This window comes from Stegodyphus dumicola, chromosome 4, assembly GCF_044657685.1.
Source record: "Stegodyphus dumicola isolate Sdum_Otavi_A_Nest chromosome 4, ASM4465768v1".
Classification (NCBI taxonomy): Eukaryota; Metazoa; Arthropoda; class Arachnida; order Araneae; family Eresidae; genus Stegodyphus; species Stegodyphus dumicola.
In genome coordinates this window covers 205,606,866-205,632,627 of record NC_140771.1, presented here as the reverse complement: position 1 = coordinate 205,632,627, position 25,762 = coordinate 205,606,866, and the positions used below count along the sequence as shown (strand labels likewise).

Below are 25,762 nucleotides of genomic sequence, written 5' to 3'. Positions count from 1 at the left end.
AAATTATGCCGAGTACTTTTTAAAGTAACTGGAAACACATCCTTCCATGATCTTACGATGCTCCACACAGCAGATTTTATGTTAAAATATTTCAAAAATTCTTGAATAGGTTTTCAATTATTCAAGAAATTTAACACAGATTTTAAAAATGCTACTTTATATTTTCATTTGAGTGTGCACACTATTCCGATATCCATATGCTGAACGATATACGTACAGTTTGGAAGAAAGAATAATACAGATACATTACCTTTCATTAAAACTAAGAGAAGTATGAGCCGAATAGCTGCTTACAATCAGCACAATTTTTGCGTCAACAGGTAAACCAACTGAATTTAAATGTTGCCAAGCCTCAGGTGTAAAATGATTCATTAATGCTTAGGTCACCCATGCTCTTTTATTTGAAAGATATGTAATGGGACTCCTTTAAATTCCAGCCAGTTAGAGCTTTTTTTTTTGTAGAGATTGCCAAGGTATTTCGTGGTACATATTCCAGAAAAGACCAGTTTCATCAGCACTGTTCTGGAAATAACTTTTCACTACTAATGAGCTTATCTGCAAATAATTCAGCATCTCCCGTATCAGCTGAAGCATTTTCACCCGAAATTTTTAATTGCCATGGCGATTTTAAAATTTGGTTAACCAAGGTATCGAATGTTTGCACTCAGATTTTAAGTTAATTTCTTCATGAAATATTTTGGCTTCAGCCATATTAGCCTGTCAATGGCAAGTGACCGGTGTGATGCTGTCTGCCCCATTCAATCATTGCTGTCATGATCGTCACTTTTAGCATAATGAATAATTTTTCTGTTATTCATTGCGAGTGAGAAGTCTGAATTCACAAAAGTTACTTCTTCTGTTATGCATAAACTCCCATGTATACTTAAGGCTTATCGAAGGCTGGCGCTAGATTCTCACTGCCTGATACAGTCCCTACGGGTCCTAAATTCTTCTACTAAGTGCCTCCCTAAGTTCTGAATATTGGCCTCCCCTAAATTTTGGGTTCCATTTTTTCCATAAATTCTAAAATTTTGCAATCCTCTAATTTTGTTGCTTGGTGCTTCTCTAAATTCCAAAAAAACTGTCTTACCTAAATTCTGCCAGCCACTGCAGCCATACGAGCTATAGCGCTGGGTCTGGGTTTAAGTGAATAACAAATCAGTTATTCTTAATTCAGATAGCACTAAATGTAATATTTTGGCATATAAGTATCATTAACAAAATCTATTTTTAGCATATGAAAAGAAATTTTTGTTAAATGTTTGGTCGTCAACATTTCTTAACACATTTAAACATAAACCTGTAATCACTGCCAAGCGTAATGTCAACATAAAACATAAAATGTTACCATACTCTTTCTTATTCAATTACTAATGCTAAAAGATAACATGCAGTGTTGAAAGCAAAATATATAATAATGAATCGCGAGGTTGGCACCAGGGATATAAAATATTAGGTGTATAATCATCGATGTTTCTATGTAGAATATTTCACTTCTTTCGCCAATGGACTACGGAGGCAAATTATTGATCACACAAATTTATGTTAAAATGATTGTTTCTTCAATAACAAGGTATTTTATTTAATGCTGAAGTGAAATTAGAATCATACTCACCACGATTTATTATGGGGACGGGGGGAAATCAAATGTGCATGCATAAGGCATACAAAAAAAAAAGTGTTATTGATGTCCAAGGTCTGGGTTTTAGATCATTCTGGCTGTTAGATGTCTAGATCTCAGACTTTGAACTGTATTTAGGAATGGAAACTACAATACTCAAGGAAAGCAGATGCACCATAAAAGCAGTTTCTGTTCCAGCCAACAGAAGCTTCTAACTTCTGGAGCTGCAGAGAGATTAGCATGTCATTTTCAAACACCAGCTCGTGTTGGAATTGCACCGTAGCAAACAGCAGTATATTGATTGAAGCTGTACTGATTTTGGTCAAAACCACACTTTTAGCCTTTAAGTGGTTGCGAGGAACACGTTTTTCTGTCTCATTGAAACTGCAAGTTAAGCTTCAAAATGAATTTGTTTGGAGTGGGATGTTGTTCATGGTGGTCTTCTTTTGTTAGCATGGCAGCAGGGAAGTGAGAAAGAATTGGATTTTGATAAACTCAGAATGTTTACATGTTCACTCTTAATGTTTACTCTGCATTAAGAGTGAAAAATGCTTTTTGAAAGAAAATTGCATTCTTGAAAGTTACAGTAATGGAAGAATAAAATTTAAATATAGGTTAATATCAGGCTAACGTTATGATATGAGGTACTCAGTGTAGGATTATGCTTCAGGGAGGAATGATGAAACATCTGGTCAAGGTATTAGTTGATACTGATACAGTTTATATCATATTCTTACAGTTTCATTTCTAAGGTTAAACTGATAAACATGAAGTTTTCTAATAATAAAATCATATGCTGACTAGGTAATTTTCCTTGATGCTTATTTTAACATGCCAATGAAGATTTCATTGCATTTGAATAACTAAGTTACTGTTATTAAAAAATAATTATTGTTTTGTTATTAAATTGAATACTGCTTAGCTGCTACTTCCTTAAAATGCATATACATATTTTATCCATAGTGATAAAATCATCTGCCACTTAATAAACAAGATAGTTTGTGGTGTTAATGAAATATTTTAGTTTTTTGGCTGTAGACAGTACATATTGTTACAGTAGTGAAGGAAATGCTTTATTAAAAAAACTGTCTTACTGCTAAAAACTATTATTTTAATATTAACATAGAAATTATATGCAAATATATCCTTATGCCAAATAATTTAATATAAATATATTAATTTCTATCAAAATCAAGCAATACAAGTGAATGATATAAATTATTATCTTTACATGCTTTGGAATTCTGTTTAAAAAGACATTATCAAAATATTTTTTCGTGGTGTATAAAAAAATTTCATTTTAAGACACGAAATTTTATTTGCAAGTTTCTAAGTTATCCACAAATTTACTTCAGATGTTAACTTCTAATGAATTATTAAATTAATCCAAGTTGTATGCGGTCCTTTAATTATCTATTCAATAAGCAGAATTAAAAAATTATTCATGTTCTTTCTTCACATAAAGGATCTACATCTATCACATGAAATTTATTTTAAATACACTGCACTCAGAATAAATTGTTCTAGATATACTGAGAATTCCTCTATGCAAAGTACAAAGTCTCAAAACCAGACTTGTCGATACTTTGGCGATTCCGGATATTAGATCATCAGTTTAAATCTAGTAAGATGGCAAGTAGAAATTATAAAATTAAAAAATACGAAATCGTGATTTATGAAATAATGAAGTACTCATTGATCTAAAGGGTATCAAAATAAATAAAAAAAGGAGGCTTAATATTTGTTTACCTTATTAAACATTTCTTTCAATGCAAGTTGTTCAAGTTGCTTCGTTTTTCGTGCTAATAATTTTTCTTTAATTCTTTAGACAAACAAAATCTCTTGTTCAGTTACATTCTTGAAGTCCTGTAACCGCTGTGTCGAGAATTCCGACTAACTTGTCAATCGAAATTTTTTCGTTTTCAGCAACTTCTCTGTCACTTTCTTCACAATCGGTAACAGTATTTTCTGGACCTAGAGACACTATAGATTTCGCCGTTCATTAATTTATTGATGACTGAGAAGCATTATCATAATGAAAAACCATTTTTATATCATCTTCATTTATTACCGCTTCTCCACATTTCTTTACAAAATCTGTTAATTGGAAAATTTCACCTTTGTTTTGTGATATCCAAAAACATTTAAAATTAGCGGCTATCATCATCAAATTTAGCTATGCATCATGAGCTTGGCAACTAACAAGTTGTTTCATTAAATTTTTTTCTTTCTTCAATCGTGCACTGGGGACAATTAAGCCTGAATTGTATTAGTTTAGTTATTTATTATACTTATGTCTATTTCTTGCACATGCTTAAGGCCTATCAGAGTTCTGAATAAATTCCCACATAGACTTAAGCCTTATTGAGGGCCGGCACCAGATATCTTACTGTCTGATGCAACTGTGGGTCCTAAATTCTAAGATTCAGTGCGGCCATAACGAGCCCCATCGCTGGCTCTGGGTTTATGTGAATAACAAATCAGTTACCTTAATTTAAATAGCCCTAAATGTAATCTATGAGTATCATCAACAAAATCTATTTTTAGCATATGTAAAGAAATTTTTGGTAAAATTTTTCCTCGTCAACATTTTTTAGTGCATTTAACTTAAATCTGTAATCATCGGCAAGCGCAATGTCAATATAAAAGGTTAACATACTCCTTTATTATTCAATTACTAACATAAAAGAATTGTTAAGGCATCGCTACATGAGTCATTACTCAAATTGTCATGTTTTGGTAAATATGCTGTGATAAAAGAAAAGTATGATAAATAATGATTTGCCAGGATGGCGTCAGATCAACGATGTATCTATGTGGAATGTTTCAGTTTGAGATTTGTGCCAAAAGCAGATATGCAGCAATGAAGCCAAAATACTGATTGTACAAATTTATGCTAAAATGATTGTTTCTTCAATAACAGGGTGTTTTATTTAGAGTCGAAGTGACATTAATAGTCGGGACTCTCCAGATGTTTTATTATGCGTGGAGGGAGGGGGTTCAAATGAACATGTGCAAAGTCTACGAGAAAAATGTTGGTGGTTTTGAGGTACGGATTTTTGATCATTCCGGATAATGGATGTCCGGATTTCGGACTGTGTAATTTATACCAATACAGAATATCGGTAAATTATTGATCTGCTTTAATGCTACTAAGCTAGAAAAGAACTGCATTGACATTGTTAAGTTTCTTTGTTGTCTACAAACCAATGACAAATTTGACTCTTATTATAAAAAGCTGCTTTTAAATTTGCTAAAATATCATCTTTCATAACAATCTAACGAAAAAATAGTTTTCCGTACTTCCTCCTTGAATTTTTAAATATTTATCGGAAAATTGTTCAAGTAAAAATTCTCCGTATAAGTTTATTTTAATGTCAGTTATAAACTTATAAAAAGTTAATTAAATAATTCACAGGAGAAAGAATTTATGTAAACATGAATTTATTTTGAATTTTTCAGATTAAACATCTAACACTCATGATTATTCTAAAATTTAAGATATACTTGGAATGTCATTTAATGATGAATTCTCAATGGCAATTGCATGAAGTAGCTATTTCAAAACCATAAACTGCAACTGCACTTTTTGTTTAAATAGGTTTCAATGTAAGGCTATCTTTAAAATTCATATCTAATAATGTATCCTTATTTGAATAAAGAAGACCTAGGACAGTGTATGTTATTTACATCATTATGGACATACTACATCAAAATAAAGTTAAACGGTTAAATTTAAAATACTGTAGAGGAGGGGGGAGTAGGTGTCAAAGATCAAAATTTCTGACAATGATTTCATTATCTTATTAAACAGATTTAAAAAAGTAAATTTTACATGTTATTACATTATTAAAGATTTTAACAAATTTTCAAACAGAATATAGTTAACATTATCAAGGTCATTTCACTTAATTAGTTCTCAGAATAATCCTGTTATTTTATGGAATTCCTATAACAGACTTTTTAATACTGTCATTTTATATGGAAATTTTTTTCATCTTAGATTACTTGTGCAGAAATAAAATCCTTCTGTTATATATGCATTATTTAGAAAAATAATTTACTTGAATGAAAAAAGGAATTCAAAAGAGTTAAATTTTAAATTAATTAAAAAATATAGGATTTTAAATAAGAATCCGTACAGACATAATGTATTTTTTTATTTAATTCTTCAGTGAGACACTTCAGACGGAATGCATTAACCCAATGCTTACAACACTGCATATTTGAATTTAGAGTCTAGGTCAGCTACAGGAAACGGAAGAAACTTCAGCATACAAATTATAGTCTTTTGCCATATGCCTTTTGAATTGCCCACATTAGTGACATAATATTCAGGCATCAAGATGATACATCTCTTATAATACATAACACTTCATCTACATTGCAGCAAGCAGTTCAGATTTACTTTTTAATAAGGTGATATAATAAGTCCTGTTTAAAGAAATTCCATACAATTAGATTTTATACATATATTTATGAATTAACTAAATAAAATGACAAATCATATACATGTCACAGTTTTTACAAAGTTATAAAGAACAGATTTAACAAAGCAATATCAACAAGCACATACAATCTAACAAGATTAAATATTTTTTTAAATTACATACTACTATTTACGAAGAACAAAACATGTATTTTATAAAGATCAGTAAACTTATAATTCCTTTGGTTAAGTTGAATAAAATGGCATACCAGGGTAAAATTTTAAAAATGAAAAGAATTCAGGTACCCTTCACCAACTCGCACATATACACCCAAGAAAAAAAGTTTTCCAATGCAGGTCATAATTTTTAAGTGCTTAAAAAGTCAAAAAAATTAAGTTTTAACATATTTCTACACTGATGAGGGCCCAATAATAATGACCTATTAACAAGATGAAAATGTTAAGATTTCAATTCAAATGCTCTATAACTCCACCCATTTCCTCATCCATTTTCATATACATATAACAGGATGTAAACATTAAATAGTTCTATTTCATCCACTGTGTGCCCGGTACCTGCAGGCTGCTTGACTCCACTAATTTTACAGAAGATGCTAGCTTTCTGACTCCTACATACCATAACCTTGATATCCAGGCATTGGAGGAGCATAAGTTTGATACCCAGCACCTATCATGCCTGGTCCAGCAGTCAGCATCAGCTGAGGCTCAGGAGCTGTAAAAGGAAAATTTATTCAATTAAGGAATTATATTTAATTAAATGCAACTTACTATACTATACATTAAGAGTGAAAAATGCTTTTTCTCTAAATTATAGTTGAATTATAGTTACATTTTGTATAAATCTCTTAATATAGTTACATTTTATTCAAGTCATTCATATACATTTTACACAAAAATATAATAATTTTACTGAAATAAAACAAACAACACTGAATAGTTTCCCATTTTACATTTGTGTTCTAGGATTTAAAAAAATGTTTACAGCAAAATGACATTGCTTGAGTATTGCACTATATCCACCTGATTATAAGGTTGACCAGTGAATCTCAATTTCATGTTTCACTCCTCAGTTATAATAAAGGCCTTTGTTTACATACAAGCAATCCACATGTATGTTTAAGGCCACTGTCAAAAAATTTCATTTCATACTAAGAGCAGTGCTAAAAGTAAACATTTATCTGTTATGGATAGATTTTTCTTCCTAACAAACTGAATAATTTTGTTATAAAGTATTACAAATGCTTTTTTTTTTTTTTTTTTTTTAAATAATCATTGAATTTATCAGTTGCATTTCAATTTGCTCCTACACACTGTCAATATACTATACTTCCAACACAATTTTAATGTTGAAAATAATAGATCAGCTGTTATTCTATGAATACTTTTTCACTTTCTTTCAATGTTGGTGAAACAGTTTTATTGCTCATATTATTTTAGTGTGTGCAATGGCAAGAAAATAATATTCATAAAAAAGTAAAACTGACATCAAAATTTATTGAAAAATGACCGTATTAGGTAAATTTTACAAAATATAGGTAAATTTTAAATACTTTTCAGAGAAATTGCAAATTAAGTACTTTTCTGTGAATTATGATATGGATATATTTAATTGGTATTCATTCCTTCATTTTCCCTGTGTTTTTCTGCAACTACCCTCAGATTAACCATCGATTTAATTATGCCTGTTGTTTAAATTGTAATTATGTGTTGCTGTAAACTGACTGTTTTGTATTTGACAGTATTCTTTTAATTTTTTATACTTTTAGTTAAGATTAAAAAGGAAAATATAAGTATACATGCATTTAAAATGGAAATTACTCCTGAGCACACAAAATGAACAAATCTGATGATCAAAAACATCTGTTGTAAAATTCGAGTCTCTAATCATTCTACTAAAATTCATTTGAAAGTTGCATATACGTTGGGATACATGAATTAAAATTTGAGAACCATTTGTGTAGAGTGAATGTAAAGAAACAAATTCAAACTTAACCCCTTGGGTACGGATTTATTTGAGAAAATTTTTGCATGTGGAACGGATATAATTTTTGGTTGCGATTCATCAATAGCTACTTCACTTTAGGAGTATAAATGTAACAAAATTTAGTATTTAGGTAATCCACTATATTTCTAATCTTTCTTATTCTGTCATCTTTATTTTCCTCTTTATCATCCGTAAAATGTAGAAAGCTTGAAATATCAAAAGCCTATCGCGTACCATAGTGCTGGCAAAAATTGGAGTACTTATTGCATATCATTTTGACCAATACATATGCATTTTTGGCTTCTTCATGTGCGACATCAAGATGCATAATGCAAAATAAGCTTTCATTTCATCAGAACTTACAGGAAACCACCTTTTTTTTTTTTTTTTTTTTTTTTTTTTACTGAACCTTCTTTTTCTATCCCTTGTCTGGCATATTTATTCGTCTCTTCTACTATAGTGTCCCAATCTTCATTCAAGATTCTTTCAAAACATCTAAAGGCGTAGGATTACTACCTAGTCTATGCAGGCTCAAAGGATTAATTCCAGATATTTCAGAAAAACTTTTTATATCGGCTACATTTTCTTCTTCTTCCCAAATCCATTCCTCTGATACTGATTCACCAGAAGATTCACTATCACTGCTCGATAGACGTCTTATGCGTCGTGTCTTCAAAACCTTGATATCATATTACAATTGTCATCATTTTCTAGTTCAATATCACCTTCGCTTTGTATTTCATTGTAATTGTCAATTTCAGGATCACTAAACAATTCTTCTTTAGATTTCTCAAAGTCACTTTCGCTATCACTATCATAAAATATATTCCTTGTTTTTGACATAATGGGGCAGTGTATCGCAAATAATGTTCACCGAAATACTGTAATTGCCTCTTCTATAATGACTGATACAAGCTACAATGAATTGAACAGAATTGTGCATAACCTCAAATAACGTTTTAGACATGTCATCCGCTCCTAGGGAAAACAAGTGAATGTTGTTTCTCAGACGTCAAATGTACCCAAGAGTTTAATTTTTGGTTTGACATCTTAGACACGTCAACTGCTCCTAGGGGTAAAAAAGTGAATGACGTGTCTCAGACGTCAAATGTACCCAAGGGGTTAATAACAATTGAAATCACTCTGCACTTGAATTCTACTTGTTTTTCATGTTTTTATATTACAATGAAATTTTGAGAAAATGTAATAACAAAATCAAATTTAAAACTGCATTCCAAAAGACATGAAAATAAGAACTAACCATAAACAATAGGTTTTGCCTCATTTTGAGCTGACTCTTCCAATCTCTGAGTTTCTAACTCCTCTAATTTATCGACCTTAAAAAAAGAATTACATTTTAAATAAACTTAAATACATTTTTTTAGAAGAATAAATATTGATATTCAAAATGCATTTTCAATTACACACCTTACTAATGTATTCCCTCATCACTTGTATGAGATATGGCATGGCAAAATCTGTGATGTTATGCCGCCATGATAATTCCAGAATAACATCTGGATGTAAAAGATCGTAACACTGGAATAGACAAGCTGCAAAACATTCATAATTCTTTTCATCTAAAAACCAGGACAGCAGTTCTTCTGCTACTTCTGCCATTTTAGATTCTGCTGCATATTCCATTGCATCCTATTGAAAATGAAAGTTACCTAATAAAATTTTATATTAAAATTTTTTGAACTTAAATGTTTATGTTATTCTGTATATATCTTAGTTTTAAGCAAGAACTTAAATGTACAAATTAAAAATGCTTACATAAAATATTAATACATTTTTAGTTTTCCAGAATTCAGCTAAATGTAATATTGAAAACAAAAAGCTAAGCATAAAAACAAATGGTTATGAAAACAATACTATTTTCAGTACTTTTTTGTTAACAGAATGTCATTTAGCACGAAACTCACGTATTGGCATGAAATCTAACTAGATGGCAGCAAACCTTAAAGAAATGAAAAAGCTTAATGAAAGAATGTGCACAATGTCAAATTTCTGATTAGTTTTTTAAAAAATGGAAATGAATCGCCATGTACATGGGGAGAATGAAACTTTTCTCCATGTATGACACAATTCCAAGTAAAACTTTAAAAAAAAAATTACATTCAGAGCCGCACAAACTCAACATTGTAATAAACAATATGTGATATTAAACTATTTAGAGATGTGACATTAATCCTGTGTGTATTGGCTTTGAAATAGCAAAATATATAAAGAAAACTTATATATAAAAATTCTAAAACAATTACCACTTCATAACTGCAATGATTTTTTTAAAATTCTAATTCTCTACATTTCATTTTGATCTGTAAGTCAATTTATCGAGCAACCTTACAAAATGCCAAAGGATTTAGAGATTATCTACAGCAAAAAATGCAACAAAATTAATTTATTATTAAAAAGAAAGAAAAAAGCAGCACAGGCACAAATATTAAATAATATCAATAAAATAAATTTGTACTATCATGAATTTAGTATCTATGTAAATTTATGTGAAATTGTAGCATCTCCTACATAATGTAAAATGAAGTGCCTTGAGAAAGCTAAGCTTTGTCACAAAAATACAACTACAGGGACCAGTCTCTAACATTGAAAATAAATGGCTATCACACCAAGTTGGCTATAATTTTGGGCGACTAATTTTTATTGCCAAACTTGGTGACATTTTGGTCCGATCCCTGTAATTAATTCCTACATCTGGCCCTTATAAGTAACTTTAACCTTAAATGCCTTCAAGTAATTTTGAGAAATGGAAGGTACTAGAGATTTGGCGACTGAAGGAAAAGCCGGGAGAGAGTATCAGTTCTCAGTTTTTAGTTCAACAGTTGACTTCGGAGTATTCAGATTTCTGTGGGAGCTTTGATATTTATAAGTGTTAGCACTACACTGTGCTTACTTCTCAGTAATTTGAGGTGGAACTTACTGATTATGCTCTTTTATTCTCAGAAAAGCTATACAAGTACTTTTGTAGCTTACAAGTTTCAGAACTGTAAATTTTTTCTTTTGAGACAATAAGTTTCGAGCTATTATTCGTTCTGTGTGCTATGATCCCGCATGCACACATCAGTATCTTCACTGAAAATGTGTTATAAATATAGCATGCTGTTAAAAAGTTTAAAAACTGACATTAAATTTGCCACGTTGAATTGTTCGAAAATTTAAATTTTATTTACATTCAAAACTGAGCACAGGCTATTCAAGGATTTTTAAAATTCTGCTAATGCATTTTCTAGCAATGAACATTTTAACTAAGGCAGTTAACTGTTATAAATCTCCAGATACGCTAATGTCTAATAAGAGGGAAAAAGCAGTTAAATTCACTGCATTAGTTAAATGAAGTCGAGATAAATACTGCTCTGTTGATTAATATGAGGAATGGCCAATTTTGTTTCAAATCATCATTTTCACCAGCTTCTTACTTAGAAGCAAATACATTTTATATTATGAATAAGTAATCTCAATACAGTAAGAAAAAACAGACCAAAGTACTTGGTCTGTACTTGGCCTACATGGACCAAAGTACTTGGCCTACATGATGACTTTCAAAATGTATGTTCATTGTCAGATTATGTCAAATAGAATTTGCTTCTCACAAAGAAAGTTTCCCAAAAGTAAATAAACTACAAAAATTGCAATCACTTCAAAAAAATATTTTAAACAATGCTTAAAGTGCGTATCTCGCAAATTCTGTTGTCCTCTAATGAAATCTGCCAATGGATTGAGACTGTTCTGAAAAAGTATTTTTGACATTGAAGACAGGTTATATAAAAAATGAGATTTTTGAGGGGGTAAGATAAACACTTAAACATTTTAACTATAACGCTATTCATTTTTACCATGATTTTCCATTTTCATCCATGAGGTTTAGCATTTAAAAATAATAAAGCAGAAACTTACCATTTTTAAAAATTATCGATGTATCATTTTCTTTGTATGCTTTAATAAAAAATTTTTAAACTGAATTCTGAGATTTATTTTATGCAAAAATATTTGAAAACAGTTATTAAAAAAAATTAGACTTATCCTTTTTTATCATGAAAAGAGACCTGACAATGAGTTACCTGAAAAAGTGAGCCAGCAATATAGCTATGGCAGTTACTTCATCAGATAAACAAAATTCTACAGTACTTCAACATGAAATTGAATACCGATAATTGATTTGAATACCGAAAAATCAATCTATTTGAAATCAAAATTCAGAAACATCAGCTATCATAATAAAGATTTTGATAATCCACCATTTGTTCAATAGCATGTTGGAGGAGAAATACTGAAACACACATAACATTAAATATGATTTATTTGACGGCAGGAAAATTTAAATAACTATGTTAAATAAATTTGAATTAAAAGAAGTTATGCTTGAAGCCTATGATCGTTTAGTCTGTGAATGACATGGATCTACCTTTTTTATATAGTTCACTTATTCCCAGACCCTGGAATTTAAGCCTTTAAAGAAGATTACCGATGCGTACCAAATTTCCCCCCCCCCTTCCAACAAGAATTTGGATAGTTTTATATATTTGCAAATTTAGAGTATTACTTGATGTATAGATAAACATACAACTTTAAGTAGTTTACAATAAATAGTTACTGAACGTAAATGAAATACTAAATTATTTAAATATATATATAAGTCTCTAATGTGTACATACCTTAAACAATCTGTCTTTCTTGCATAATTCAACTGACTGTTTCCACCTATTGTTGCCTTTATACAAATAGGCAGCTATTCGACGGAATTCTATAAGTTCATGTTTTTCTAAACGTTGCGCTAGAGCTATGTTGTCGAAATTATCAAATGCATCTATGGATGTACGCAAGCCTTGGAAGTCCTCTTCTTCAATAAGCAAACCATTTAAGGCTTCATTGATTGCTTTGTTATTAAGACTTTGTACAGATCGTAGGTAAGGTTTTACAAGAGGCAGATGATTCACCTGAAATAATTTCATCTCATCAATATTAAATGTTTAAAATATATGACACCAAAAGAACTTAATATAGTCAGAAGTCTTTAATCTGGACTCGTTGGGACTTTGGCGATTCCGGATTATCGAATTTTCCGGATTATAGATAATCAGTTTAAATCTGGTAAGATGGCATGCAGAAATTATAAAATTAAAAATATGAAACCATAATTTATGAAATAAAGAACAATTATGATCTAAAGGGTATCAAAATTTACAAAAAAAAAAGCTTAATATTTATTTACTTTACTAACATTTCTTTCAACGCGCGCATGCGTAAAGCATATATTACGCACAGTCAAAATTAGAAAATTGCAACCAGAAAACTATTTGATGTGTATTCGTGATATTTATAATGAATTTGATTTAAATCATATCAAAGACAGAGTACATCGAGATGAAATACTACATTTAGTAATGAATTATAAGCCGAATAAAATAAAAACATCTGCCCTGAAGATAAGGATAGTGCTGCTAGATCAACTTCCAGTTCATTGCGCGCCGCGATGTTCCCCTTCCCCGCAGAGCAGCGTGAAATTGATAAACAGACTTTGGAATGGTTAGAGAAACAAAGGATATGCCTTTATCCATTTTTTGCAGCAATTCCTCTTTTTGTTTGATGGACATCGAAACATGCTTTCGCTTTGTAGATCCAGCATTGAAAATTCTATTTGACATAATCGAAAGTTCAAGCTTACTTTTATAAAATTGCTCTAAGAGTCTGCAAAAAATAATAAGCTCTATCCAATTTGAAGATTAAGGAACGACACAATTTGCAACATTAACTGAAATAGATAATTAGATAATTTAAGCTTAGCTTATACCGTCCGCTATACATTAAACGCGCATGCATATACGCACATGCGTAAAGGTTTCCCGCGCATGCGTAAACGCATATGTGCAGAAAGTTTGTAGCTTTGAGGTCCGGATTAACGACTTTTGACTGTATAGAAAATATACTATGTACACGAAAACTTAAATGCTTTACCCAAAGTGTAACAAAAATATATATTCTCCCTAAGGTAAAATAAAAAAAGAAGTAGATAATAGAAAACTTCATTCAATTTCTAAAATACTGTACAATATCCCATTAGAATAAAAATACTTCATATACTTGAAACATTAAATACCTTTGTGAAATAATTGACCGCACGAGTATGATCCATACGTGGAGACAGAACTAAAAGAAGGTCATTGAGAAGCATGGGTTTGTAGTCCACATAAAACTGAATAGCTTTATAATATAACTCTATGTTAGCAACTTTCGTAATTATTTCTTTGAAATGTCCTTCACGCCAAGCTTCAGTAGGATGATTGATCATAGTTACAACAGCATTATCATATTCTTCATATTTATCATACAGGAACACTAATTCAGCCCACAGATGAGCTTGTTCAGCAGCTCTAAGCACCTGTAAAAAATTATTTGAATTACTGAAAAATATACTACTTTATATTTAATACAGACAAATGAACATATGAAAGTTGCATTACAACCATATACCTTTGGAATGTTTACTCGAGACCAAAAGAGTTCAAGATGTTCTTTCATTTTTGATGGTTTATATTTTGAATACAGAATACCCAATTCTGTGAACATTCCCATATGAGCTCTTTCCAAGCCTAAAAATGAAATCCATGACAAAATTTTATAAATAGTCAACATGAAATTACTAAATACAAGCATATATTTTATTTGCTTTCATACAGTTTTTAAGGTTTCAAAACAAAATTCCTACTTAATATTTTCTCATTAGTTTTTGACAGATTATGATTAGATGTTTTAGTCACAGTCAATAAATGTAATACATACAAGTTCAAAATATTTTGCAATAAGTTTTATAAACCCTTTTTTAATCTTGTTTTTACTGCATGGTCTTATTACTGCAATTCTTTTAACATACACTTGTCTTTATGAAAATACTTTTATAGAAATACAAAAATACTCATTCCGAGATGAATTTTCTGATGTTACTGTTAAATATGCAATTTTTCTCCTCTTGTATTTCCCATACATAAAGTACTATATTTAGTTTCAAATATATATGAAAAATTATAAAATTCCCAATTTTATACCAAAAAGTAAATCTTATTAGAGCATTAAATAATTTATACATTTTTTGTACAGCATGTACATTTTATTCCAATTTAAATGTTAAATGCATTAGGGGTGTTCAAATGAAAAGGTACAAAACAGCACTACAGCTACCCTGTAGTCTTTATTCAAGAGTAATCACACCAAAGGATTGAGCACAATTATTCCACTGTTTCAGGAGCTGAGGATTCCCTCTTCCCAGAATTCCCGTAGCTGTGACAAGAGCCAGTCCTCCACTATGTCCTTCAGCTAGTCGTCCAAGCTGAAGTGCTTCCCTTTGAGATGTCACTTCTCACCAAGGCCACTTTGTCAACAAGTTCGGATGTTATTACTGTTTTTACCTGGCCTGGTCTTGGGTCATCACTCAAACACTCCAAGCTTTCACGAAAACTGGTGCTCTACTTTCTTACTAACTTGTCCTACACACAGTCTGCTCTGTATATGGCCACAATTCGGTGATGAATATTGGCAGGTTTAACCCTTCCACAATCGGAAATCTGATAACATCTCACTGCTGCTCAGTCATCGAATTTTGCAATGTGAATGCTACATCACTCGTTCTGCCACACCAATTGGATGGGACACACAGCTGCCTACTTCACTCCGGCATCATGTGCAGGTGCTTGTCTACAACCGCGTCAGACACTACATTTGCATCCTTAGATGTCTCGTTACGTTATGCCAGAGCGATATATTCAAATTTCAACTGGTTTGGTTGTTACAACATTTTGTAGCTTTTCATCTGAACACCCCTTATATAACTTAACTTACAGTCAATATGAAAAAGTGACTTCAAATCAGAAAAGAATTATTTCATTTACTGTGCGAATATGGTTCAGAAACATTATCAGATATACACTATTTGGTGTGAACGCATGAAGAAATTTGATCTTGTGAGAACTCATGCAAACAAAATCCCCTGAGTTGTCCAGCATAATCTGCTGCCATACATTTTACAAATTTTCAAGAAACTTTTATACATTTCAAGACTGCTAAAGCCAATGCCCTAACAGCTCTTATAGCATGTTCTCTTGAGAAATGGTCCGGAGATAAGTCAAGAAAGGGTTGTGATCTTATGCAAGCATCTGCCTTGGACATTATATGCTAAAAAAATGGTTCAACAAAACAGCATTAGCAATACAACACGTCACAAAATGCACTGACAAACTGACATGGTATTAAAGGATTACAAAGGATAAGGAGCAATATTGCATATGATTAACAAGCGCTTCTTCACAATAAGGCATTGACTAAACCTATACCACACAGTTGCCCAGTCATTTGAGCTAGTTAAAATTGTTATTCATAACTGAAAATGCCAGAAAAACTTTGTACAGGAAGAAATCACAAGAGATGCCAACAATTAAGTCCTTCTAATAAGAATGCTTTGTGACAATACATCTAAAAGATTAAGAGGCTCTGAATTTCTAATGTATGTATATATACAGTAGCTGTCATAACTGCGTGATTTCCCCAAGAGATGTTTTAAGCTCCTGTGATGTTTCATTTCCAAAGAAAGCCTAAATGCAAATGTTCAGTAAATAATTATTTTTCTGTTAAAAGATATTGTTAGAGAATTAAATAATTACCATTTTTACATCATGCTATATATAAATATACCATAAAATATATTACATGGATATCTAATGCTACAGATATGAAAAGTGATTTGTCATATTTAACATTGAAAAGAACAAAAAATTCTAAAATATCAAGGTATCTTTTCCATTATAGGACAATACAAGCCAAAGAACTATTATGGTACTTATTATACAGTAAGACCCCGCTTAACGCGGGGGATATGTTCCATCAAAGTAGAGCGTAATGCGAAACAGCGCTAAACGAGGCTATCTTTACATGTAAATATTGGGGTTAGGGGAAGATGGCTAGGAAATTGGTTAGGTATTAAATTTAAAAAGTATGTTTTTTTTAATAAAAATAAAACCAAACATTTATTTCTTAAAGCCCAAATTAATACCACATTATTATTTCTTGCAAAAATAAAAACAAAATATAAATAACAAAACGAATATTCTTAAAAAAACAAATAAAATTCTAAGTCAGTCATATTTAGTTAGCCTTCCGTGTTTTCAGTGTTCTGCCTTTTTGTGACAAAAGCATCTAATGTTGTTTGCCTTTTTCTTTTGCGTTGTTTTCTTAAAAGTTCTTCATAAATGGATAGAGCATCTCTAACACCACGCCTTACTTTTGAGCTCCTGTCAAAATTCGGATCATTTTCAATGAATGGATCCATTATTTCAGTTATGGTAGACAAACTCCTTGTTACAAACACCATCGAAAGTTCTTTTTGCTCTTCTTCTGAATCACTGCTGTCAACATTTTTGTTTTCTTCTTGTTCAGTTAATTCCTTGAGCTCATCATTAGAAAGACTAGCCGCTGCTTCTTGAATTATTTCTTCGACATCTTCCACATTTTTACCCCTTCAAAATATGTCTGTACAATACCGCACCAAACAAGAAATACAAGTACACTCTTTCGGATATGTATTTGAAACCTATCGCTGCATAATATTTCGGGGAATCCCCGTATGCTGCGAGCGATTTCATGGAATCTCCGGGTTGAAATAAAAGAGCGCTAAACCGAAACAGCGTTAAGCGGGGTCTTACTGTACTTTATTATGTCGATCCACATAGAAATCCTGAAATAAAGACAGAAATCCACAAAAGCAGATGATTGTTGTGTACGGGCTATCTTTAAATCGTGCTTTTCTCGTATTTTACAGCAGTGTTCTTGTTTCCAAAATAAGCCATGCCAACAAAAACTTTTTAAAGTGTGTCAGCAACTTTTTGCAGTCAGTCTATTTTAGTTCGTTTATTGGAACAAGTACCTTATAGAAATTTCTAATCTTTTTATATTGTTCCTACAATAGAAAAGATCCATATCAAATTCCTTTTTCACACATACTGGAATCATTTGACACACATTATACTCCCATTTGAAACTATACAATCCAACAACACACAATCCATAAATTGGACTGTTTATTGTTGGATTATAGTGCTTTTGTGAATATTAAACATTTAAAAATACATTCATTACATATTCATTTGAAAATTACCAAGAGCAGCTTCCAGAAGGCTAATTAATTCTTCAAAATATCCTCGGTCTTGATAATAGTTTATAAGATCTTCTAATTCATCAGCATGAACAACAATATGAAGGCCACACATCTGAGCTAACCTAAATTCTTCATTATCGACACAAGCAAAACAAACCTGAAAATTGCATTAAAGTCATCGATTATTGAAAACATACTTTAGCCATGAAATTAAATACGTACTGATTTTGATGTTTCATGACAATATATTACTAGAATATTTAAGCACACTTTATAACAGTCTAGAGAAATTACAAAAGTAATTTTACGCATATTTCATTGAATTTCAATCAATTTAAATGTGATAAATTCTTTTACCTCCTTCCAGGTTCGAGTAGAATTGGCTTTCCGAGCACTGTCAACAGCACCTTGAAATTCTTTCAAATGCACCAAAGTGATAGCCAAACGAGCAAAGTTGGACACATTGTTATATAATAACTTAGCAGGTTCATAAAGTCCATCTTCAAAGCAACGGTCACCAATCTAAAAAAGATGCTGGTAGAAGTTAGCAAATTTAACATACATTTCAAAATAAAAATATGTACACCGGAAAATAAGAGAGGAGATAGCAAATCTTTTGCTATCTACCTTGAGGATGCTCAGACACCATAATCAAAAAGCTATTTAAAGAATCGTAAATTAGAAAATAGGAAGGACAATTATTTCAGAATATTTAAAGGAAGCAAAATAAGATACATATTGCTATCAATGTTATCACATATCCTACATTGAATTATATGCGTCTCTAAGATTCATAAAACATGTGTAGCTTATATTTCAGTCCACAATCTAATATAGCCTTCGACTACTTACTCCAGTACACAAAAGTAACAAACAGGTGTGTAAAAACATATTTTTATAAATTATGCACAGAACAAGAGTGGTATGTATTATATGGCATTTGAAAAATAGAACATAAAACTTAATTTTTAGATTTTTTTTAATTAATAAAAATGATATTACTTTTCTTTTTGATAGCTGTGAGAACACAGAATTCTCAGTGAACACAGTGGCTGTATCGATTCTTAAATCGTTATCGCGCCCTGCCACGTGCATCGCAGTGGATAAAAACTGGAAGGACTGGTTTTGTCTTTCTCTTTCTGCCTGTCGTCGTGTTAACGAGTGTGTGGGCCTTCGGGCCACACACACACACAGACACACAGCTCTCGCCATCGTCCACGGTACTCGATCTGATGTCCATTTTCATAAGATGGAGGAGAAAATCTGTTCTTGTACGAAGAATATAAGAATTCAGGTAAACTTTACTGATTAGGCTGCGAGGTAAAAATTGTTCCTGTGCTGTGACTCAAAGTGTATAATCCTGACAATTGGATGTTTCGAAGTGACGACCATGTGCACCAATTTCAAGCCTATCTAACAGAAATTTGATCTCTTCTATCACGAGTAATTGCACTGCATACTAATTAAGCTTCTTGCAAGATGCTGATATGTAATGTGCCTGTGATGCATCAAGATTAGGAATTGCAATATACTGTAAAAATTGAACGCTATGACAGTCCCGTAGGACTAACGAGTAGGACATGCCGAAGGGCATTCATGAGTGTTTTTTTCTTTTTTTTTTAACATATCGAATATAGGCTAATCAAGAAAAGTGTATTTTTGTGATTTATCTAGGCTAATCAAGAAAAGTGTGTTTTTGCGATTTATCTAGGCTAATCAAGAAATGTGTGTTTTTGTGATTTAATAAATACATATTTAAAAGAGAGATACTGATTCATGCATGCCTTATTGGGTAAGTCATTTTATTCTTATTATTAAAATTCATGCAATGTACTAACCACTAAATTTTTAGTTTAACTTTTACGCGGAATTAATTCGCATTTGATACTCTTAGTATAATTACTTTTATACGATCATGGCCAGCAACACCACAATAGCTGCTAATAATTTCCAAAGTTTTTCTGAAATTCATATTAACTACAGGAAATAAAAGTGATTTTTGATCAATATTTATTTCAAATTAAAAATCATAAATACTTTCAAGAAACCGAAATTTTCTATGCAAACACTTAAAAATATAATGATTATTTCCACTCAGAAATTCAGAAATGTCAATATCCAGTAAAAAAGTGATAGGGTTACAGAAAATGTTAATACTAAATTAGGGGTGATCATTAGCTTTCTTATATCGTTCACTGACTGATAACTAAATACTGAAAATTGGTTTTATGTTAGAATTATCAAAAGGAAAGGATAAAACTACTAAAAATTTATGAAAAATTTTAGAAGTAAAATAAAAATAAGAACATTTTAAATGATTGCAACAAATTTATTATAAAAGAGAAATACTATCAATATTCAGTGACACCATTTATCACTTCTTCGGGGACATTTGATCTGCTAGGCAGACCTTGAACACTTTTATTTGCCTGCCTCCTTCAAACATTGTCACTAACTTCTCCATCCAGTTAGCTTCCCTCTTCTAGTGCCACTGACAGTCGAAAGGTTAGCCAGTGAACATATTTCTTCATTTCGAGTTGACAGATGAAATGATCTAATAGGTCCATTGTGCCAGATTATGTTGCAATTTGACAAGTTTCCAATGGTTTTTTAATACTATCACATCTTTTGGTTAGCAGTTTCATACAATAAAATAATTTTATGATTATCCACAAAATTGGGTATGTTTTTGGGCTCTGAATTTTCAAGCACATTGCACCTGATCATGTCATGAATTGTAAAATGTTTTAATAATTAAAAACATTGCTTATTACAAAATCTGACTAAGACATTCTCACAACAACATTATAAATATTTGTTTGATTCAGGCTTCAAAATGGATTTGAGAAACCCTCAGGACCTCGAAGAAATTAACAGTTTATTGGACATATCAGATGAAGAAGATGAGGATGTCAAAGATGAAAATTTTGATGTTGAAAGCTATATTGATTCAGAAGATGGTGTAGAGAAACGTGAAGAGGGATCAGAGACAGAACAAGAGGAAAGCGAAAAAGGGTTCTAGGAAAAAAGCCCACAGGTATAAATGCACACAGGAAAAAAGCCCACATAGAAAAAAGCTCACTTAGAAATATGCTCACACAGAAGTATGCTCACATGGAAATAAGCTTATTGATAAATAATTCACATAGAAATATCCCTACATTAATGAAACAATAATTAATTGATTTGAACATCGTCCACCTACTTGAATTTTCTAAAGAAAAATTATTTAAATTACCAAAACATCTATGGTATATATTTCAAAAACTTTATAACTTATGTATAGATTCAGTTGCTACACAAGATTAACAAATGGGCCGTTTAGAATTAAAAGGAGAGGAGAAAGGAAGTAAACATGAAACAGAATTATACAGTAAAAAATAATAAATATACGTTACATATTTTTTAATATAAACATTTAGAAGAATAATGAATAATAATTTAGAATGATTATTTTATTTAAATTACTTAAAATATTTAATCTTATCATCGATTTTATCATAGTTTCTTAGATGATTCACGATTACCAAATGTCAGTTTTCCATGTTTTCGAAGGCTGCTTCATAATGTTCAACTGAGAGGCATCATCAAAGTGCCTAAAAATGCTAATTTTATTTCTAAAATTTAAAATTTCTGCAGAAATTTTACAAATTTTTTGGCTCAAAACTTGAATAACTACCTTCAAATATCAATTTTTATATATACACATCAAAAGTATGCAAAAATAGAGTAAAGAAGCAAAAATTAATTATTAGCAGTTAGGAAAAAAATGTCGTACAGGGGCAATGGTAAAAAATATTACAGTACATGCAAAATTTTACTACAGTTTTCATGCTTTTATTTATTGCCCCTGAAAAGGTTAATGTGAGCATTTGTCCATGTGAACATATTTCATGTGAGCTTTTTTCCATGTGAGCATATTTCTAAGTGAGCATTTTTCCATGTGAGCTTTTTTTCCAGTCACTGCAAAGAAAATGACATTTAGGAAAATACGGACTTTTATTTGGGATAAAGCCAGACCACAACACTCCAGTAGTTTTAGTTTCAGCAGTGATGATAATGTTTTGATGTCCTACATTTCAAGGTAAAAAACAAAATTATCCTTCTTGTATCATCATTCCACAATGACCAAACCATTGATCTTTCTACTTTGAAAAATAGGAACCAGAAATTATCAGTTTCTACAATGAAACCAAGGTAGGAGTAGATATTGTAGATAAAATGCGTGATTTGTATAAAGCGCCTCGGAATGTGAAACGGTGGTAATCTTTTTTACAATGTTAAACACTTCAATCAATTCTCAGATCATACATGCCAGTAATAGTACACAGCTCTTAAAACAAGGCTGTTTCACAAAACAACTGTTTAATGAACTTGTGCTAGGACAACTTGCTCAACGAAGTTTAATGGGATGCCAGTACATTTTACAACAAAAATTAAAGAGATACGCTTCCAACCAAGAACAATAACTTCAAATTTAAGATCAGCCACAGATACCTTAAAAAAAAAAAAAAAAAAGTGAAACATGTTATTTGGAGATTCTTATGAGTTATGAGAAGATTAAGCTAATATGAGTGCAAAAAGTGTTGCACAGCAACCTGCCTGTCATATGTTTTCATGTGTCCTCCTCAGTGCTATACGAGAGAAGATATCTCCTAATTAATCAGATGAATAAGATTATTACTTATGTTCTAATTTTAATTAAATTTATAATTACCCTTGTACAACAAATTTATAAAAGTTATTTTGCAAAATTTGTTTAATATAGTTTCCTTTTAAGACTATAAAAACTGTTTTATTGTCCCTTAAGTACGTTTATAACTTTTAGAAGTTTAATAATAATGGATAGGATTTGATTTTTGTAAGAAAAAACTTTTTATGTAAAAAAAAGTTTAGTAAATCAAGTGCCTCTCAGGCTCAATGCATCCGAACATGTTCCAAAACATATTGTGCCTGACAGTTTTAATACAATTTTGCCTTCTCCAATCAATACAGAATAGTACCAATCCCCTATTAGCAACAATACACTCCAAGACATACCAAAGGACATACAAAAAATTAGGAAGGATAATATGATGCTATGCTAACAGATATAATTGATAAACCACACAAAAACATGACTAGCATTTAAATAAAAAAATATATGCAGTATACTGCATTTTTTATTTGTAGTACTCTTTCTTAGAGCACAAGAAATAAGGTATTACAGGATTTTAAGCCTAATCCTTAAAAGAAAATGAAAAAGCTATATACTTGCATCAATATGATGTGCTATTCATGAAATTTATTCATGCTCCTAATTTTTAGTTATAATTAATTGCAATATAAACACCAGAATTACTTTTATAAATGGAAAGCCTCCACATTATTAACAGTTTCAGATCTCTACGAAATTTTTTCGTAGACTTCTTTTATGAAGATGAACTTTTTTCCTTTACACTTTTTTCACTTAAGGCAGCAATCATTTAAGCTATTTTTGCAATTTTGCTCTTAGAAGCGACTCAACAAGTAACTTCACACTGTTTAAAATCATTGGGAATGATTCAAAAGCAAGGAAACTGGGTTCCATATGAACTGAATCCAAGAAACTCTAAACGACAATTTTTTACACATGAAATGCTACTTTGCCAGGTATAAATGAAAGGCCTTTGTACATTACATAGTCACTGTAATGGAAAACAGATCCAGAAACAGATGTGATGGAAAACAATCCAAAGAAAAAATCATGAGGCCATCATGCCAAGCCGAGTATTCATTGAAAAAAAATCATGTATATATTGGTGGGATCAACTTCGTGTCATGTATTGTAAGTTGCTCAAACTAAACAAACCATTACTGGTGCTCTCTACAGAATACAATTTTTCAGACTGAGCTGAGCAAAGAGAAATGGGCCCACTACTATCCCAAACCTTACAAAATTATGCTCCTGCATGATCACGTTCATCCACACATTGAGGCTCTAGTCAAAACCTACTCCGAAACACTCAAAAAGTTTCTCCCTCCTGCTGTATTCACCAGTTCATTGCTCCTTTTGATTATTATTTGCTTTCATTGATGACCCATGGCATGTCTGAGCAGCGCTTCCCATCATATGAAGATACCAAAAATTGCATTGATTTGTGGATAGCATCGAAAGATGAAGCATTTTTCCAATGTGGTAATCCTTATGCTGCCAAAGATGGGGAAAAGTAGTGGCTAGCGATGGACAATACTTTGGATAAAACATAACATACCATTCTTTCAAAATGCCCATTTTTTTTATTAAAAAAGGGTGCAGACTTGTTTATACTTCGAATAATTATTTCTCTTACTCTGACAAATGAAATCTTGTTTTCTGTTATCAATAGAAGACCGAGCCTGTCTGCACCTTACAAAGCTTCCTTAATAGAGCTGAATTGCACAAAAACCTAAATATCTGTACAACAGATAAATATGTATACATATAAATTTATCTAATTTATTACTTTCAGATGAACTTTAAAGTTTGTAACATAATTTAACATTTTCCTTTTCTATAATAGGTCCTATAGACGTAAACTCACATTATTTACACAACAGATCACTCTTCCAGCTTTCGTAACATGGGGTTACGAGGCACTGCCATATTCTGTACATAAAAATCGATAAGTCTCATCATATCATCATACTGCATTTGACTTGATATACAAAATTAACGAAATCCTTTTTAATATATCCACATCAAAAACTAATTTCTTATTTAACAATATCAGATTTTTAAAAGCTTATTATTTAAATGTTTATGTATTTTGCATATTATAAATATTAAAAGAAAGCACCTTTTGGATATCAGCATGATTGGGGCCAGATATAAACTCCTCCAAATCTGCAAGGCGGTTTGTCTTTGCATAAGCATATATTAATTCAGACTCGACATACGATTCTCGTGCCTTCTTTCGTGCCATCTGCAAGTATCGAACTAAATCTTCCCAGCTCTCTAGATTTAAATATATAGTTCACAAATTTATTAGTCAAGAAAACTTTAAAATTCATAACTACAGATAAACCACAACAGAACTCAGTTAAAAAGTTTTCAAGAATCAAAGGATTAGAAACATTTTAAGCAAGAAGCCTCATTAAAAGAAAAGCTTATCAAAAACAACATAGCTGTAATTAATATATTTAACATAAAATTTTTAAAAAGCTCTAATTTACAGTTTATTTGAATCAATAAATATTTTAGATTTCACAATTATAGAAGTTTTTAAAATGTCTTCTACAGTCAGATGTATCCAAACTGTAGCATACATTATACACTGATTGATTTTGTTCGCTAATTAACACCGAAGTAACCAAAACATTTCTGTTCAGAATGTTATCAGTTATATCAACCAACAACTTGATGTGAGTAGAGATTTATCAAACTGTCATGTATAATTTTATAATCATAACGTATCACAAGAAATCAACCTACTGAAGCTTAATTTTTGAAGAAAATGAAACACTGAAAATATAATCTTTACATACATGTCTAAGACTTATTAAAGACAAAAATTTCATAAAAATTATAATGGTCTTAATATTGCAGGGTTA

At 31.1% G+C, this 25,762-nt stretch overlaps 1 protein-coding gene across 4 annotated transcripts in view; it reads right to left on the bottom strand.

Moving 5' to 3' along the window:
- Positions 1 to 5,764: 5,764 nt before the first annotated feature.
- Positions 5,765 to 25,762, bottom strand: part of Chc (clathrin heavy chain) — a 75,263-nt gene continuing 55,265 nt past the window's right edge. For all 4 annotated transcript variants that reach the window (XM_035376535.2, XM_035376537.2, XM_035376536.2 and 1 more), the window contains 9 exons: positions 25,009 to 25,166; positions 18,569 to 18,733; positions 18,212 to 18,368; positions 14,542 to 14,660; positions 14,168 to 14,449; positions 12,726 to 13,007; positions 9,484 to 9,705; positions 9,317 to 9,392; positions 5,765 to 6,783 (listed from right to left, as the gene is read on the bottom strand). In XM_035376535.2, the coding sequence (XP_035232426.1) occupies positions 6,680 to 6,783; positions 9,317 to 9,392; positions 9,484 to 9,705; positions 12,726 to 13,007; positions 14,168 to 14,449; positions 14,542 to 14,660; positions 18,212 to 18,368; positions 18,569 to 18,733; positions 25,009 to 25,166 (1,565 nt within the window). In that variant the 3' untranslated portion in view covers positions 5,765 to 6,679. The remainder of the gene's footprint in view (positions 6,784 to 9,316; positions 9,393 to 9,483; positions 9,706 to 12,725; positions 13,008 to 14,167; positions 14,450 to 14,541; positions 14,661 to 18,211; positions 18,369 to 18,568; positions 18,734 to 25,008; positions 25,167 to 25,762) is intronic.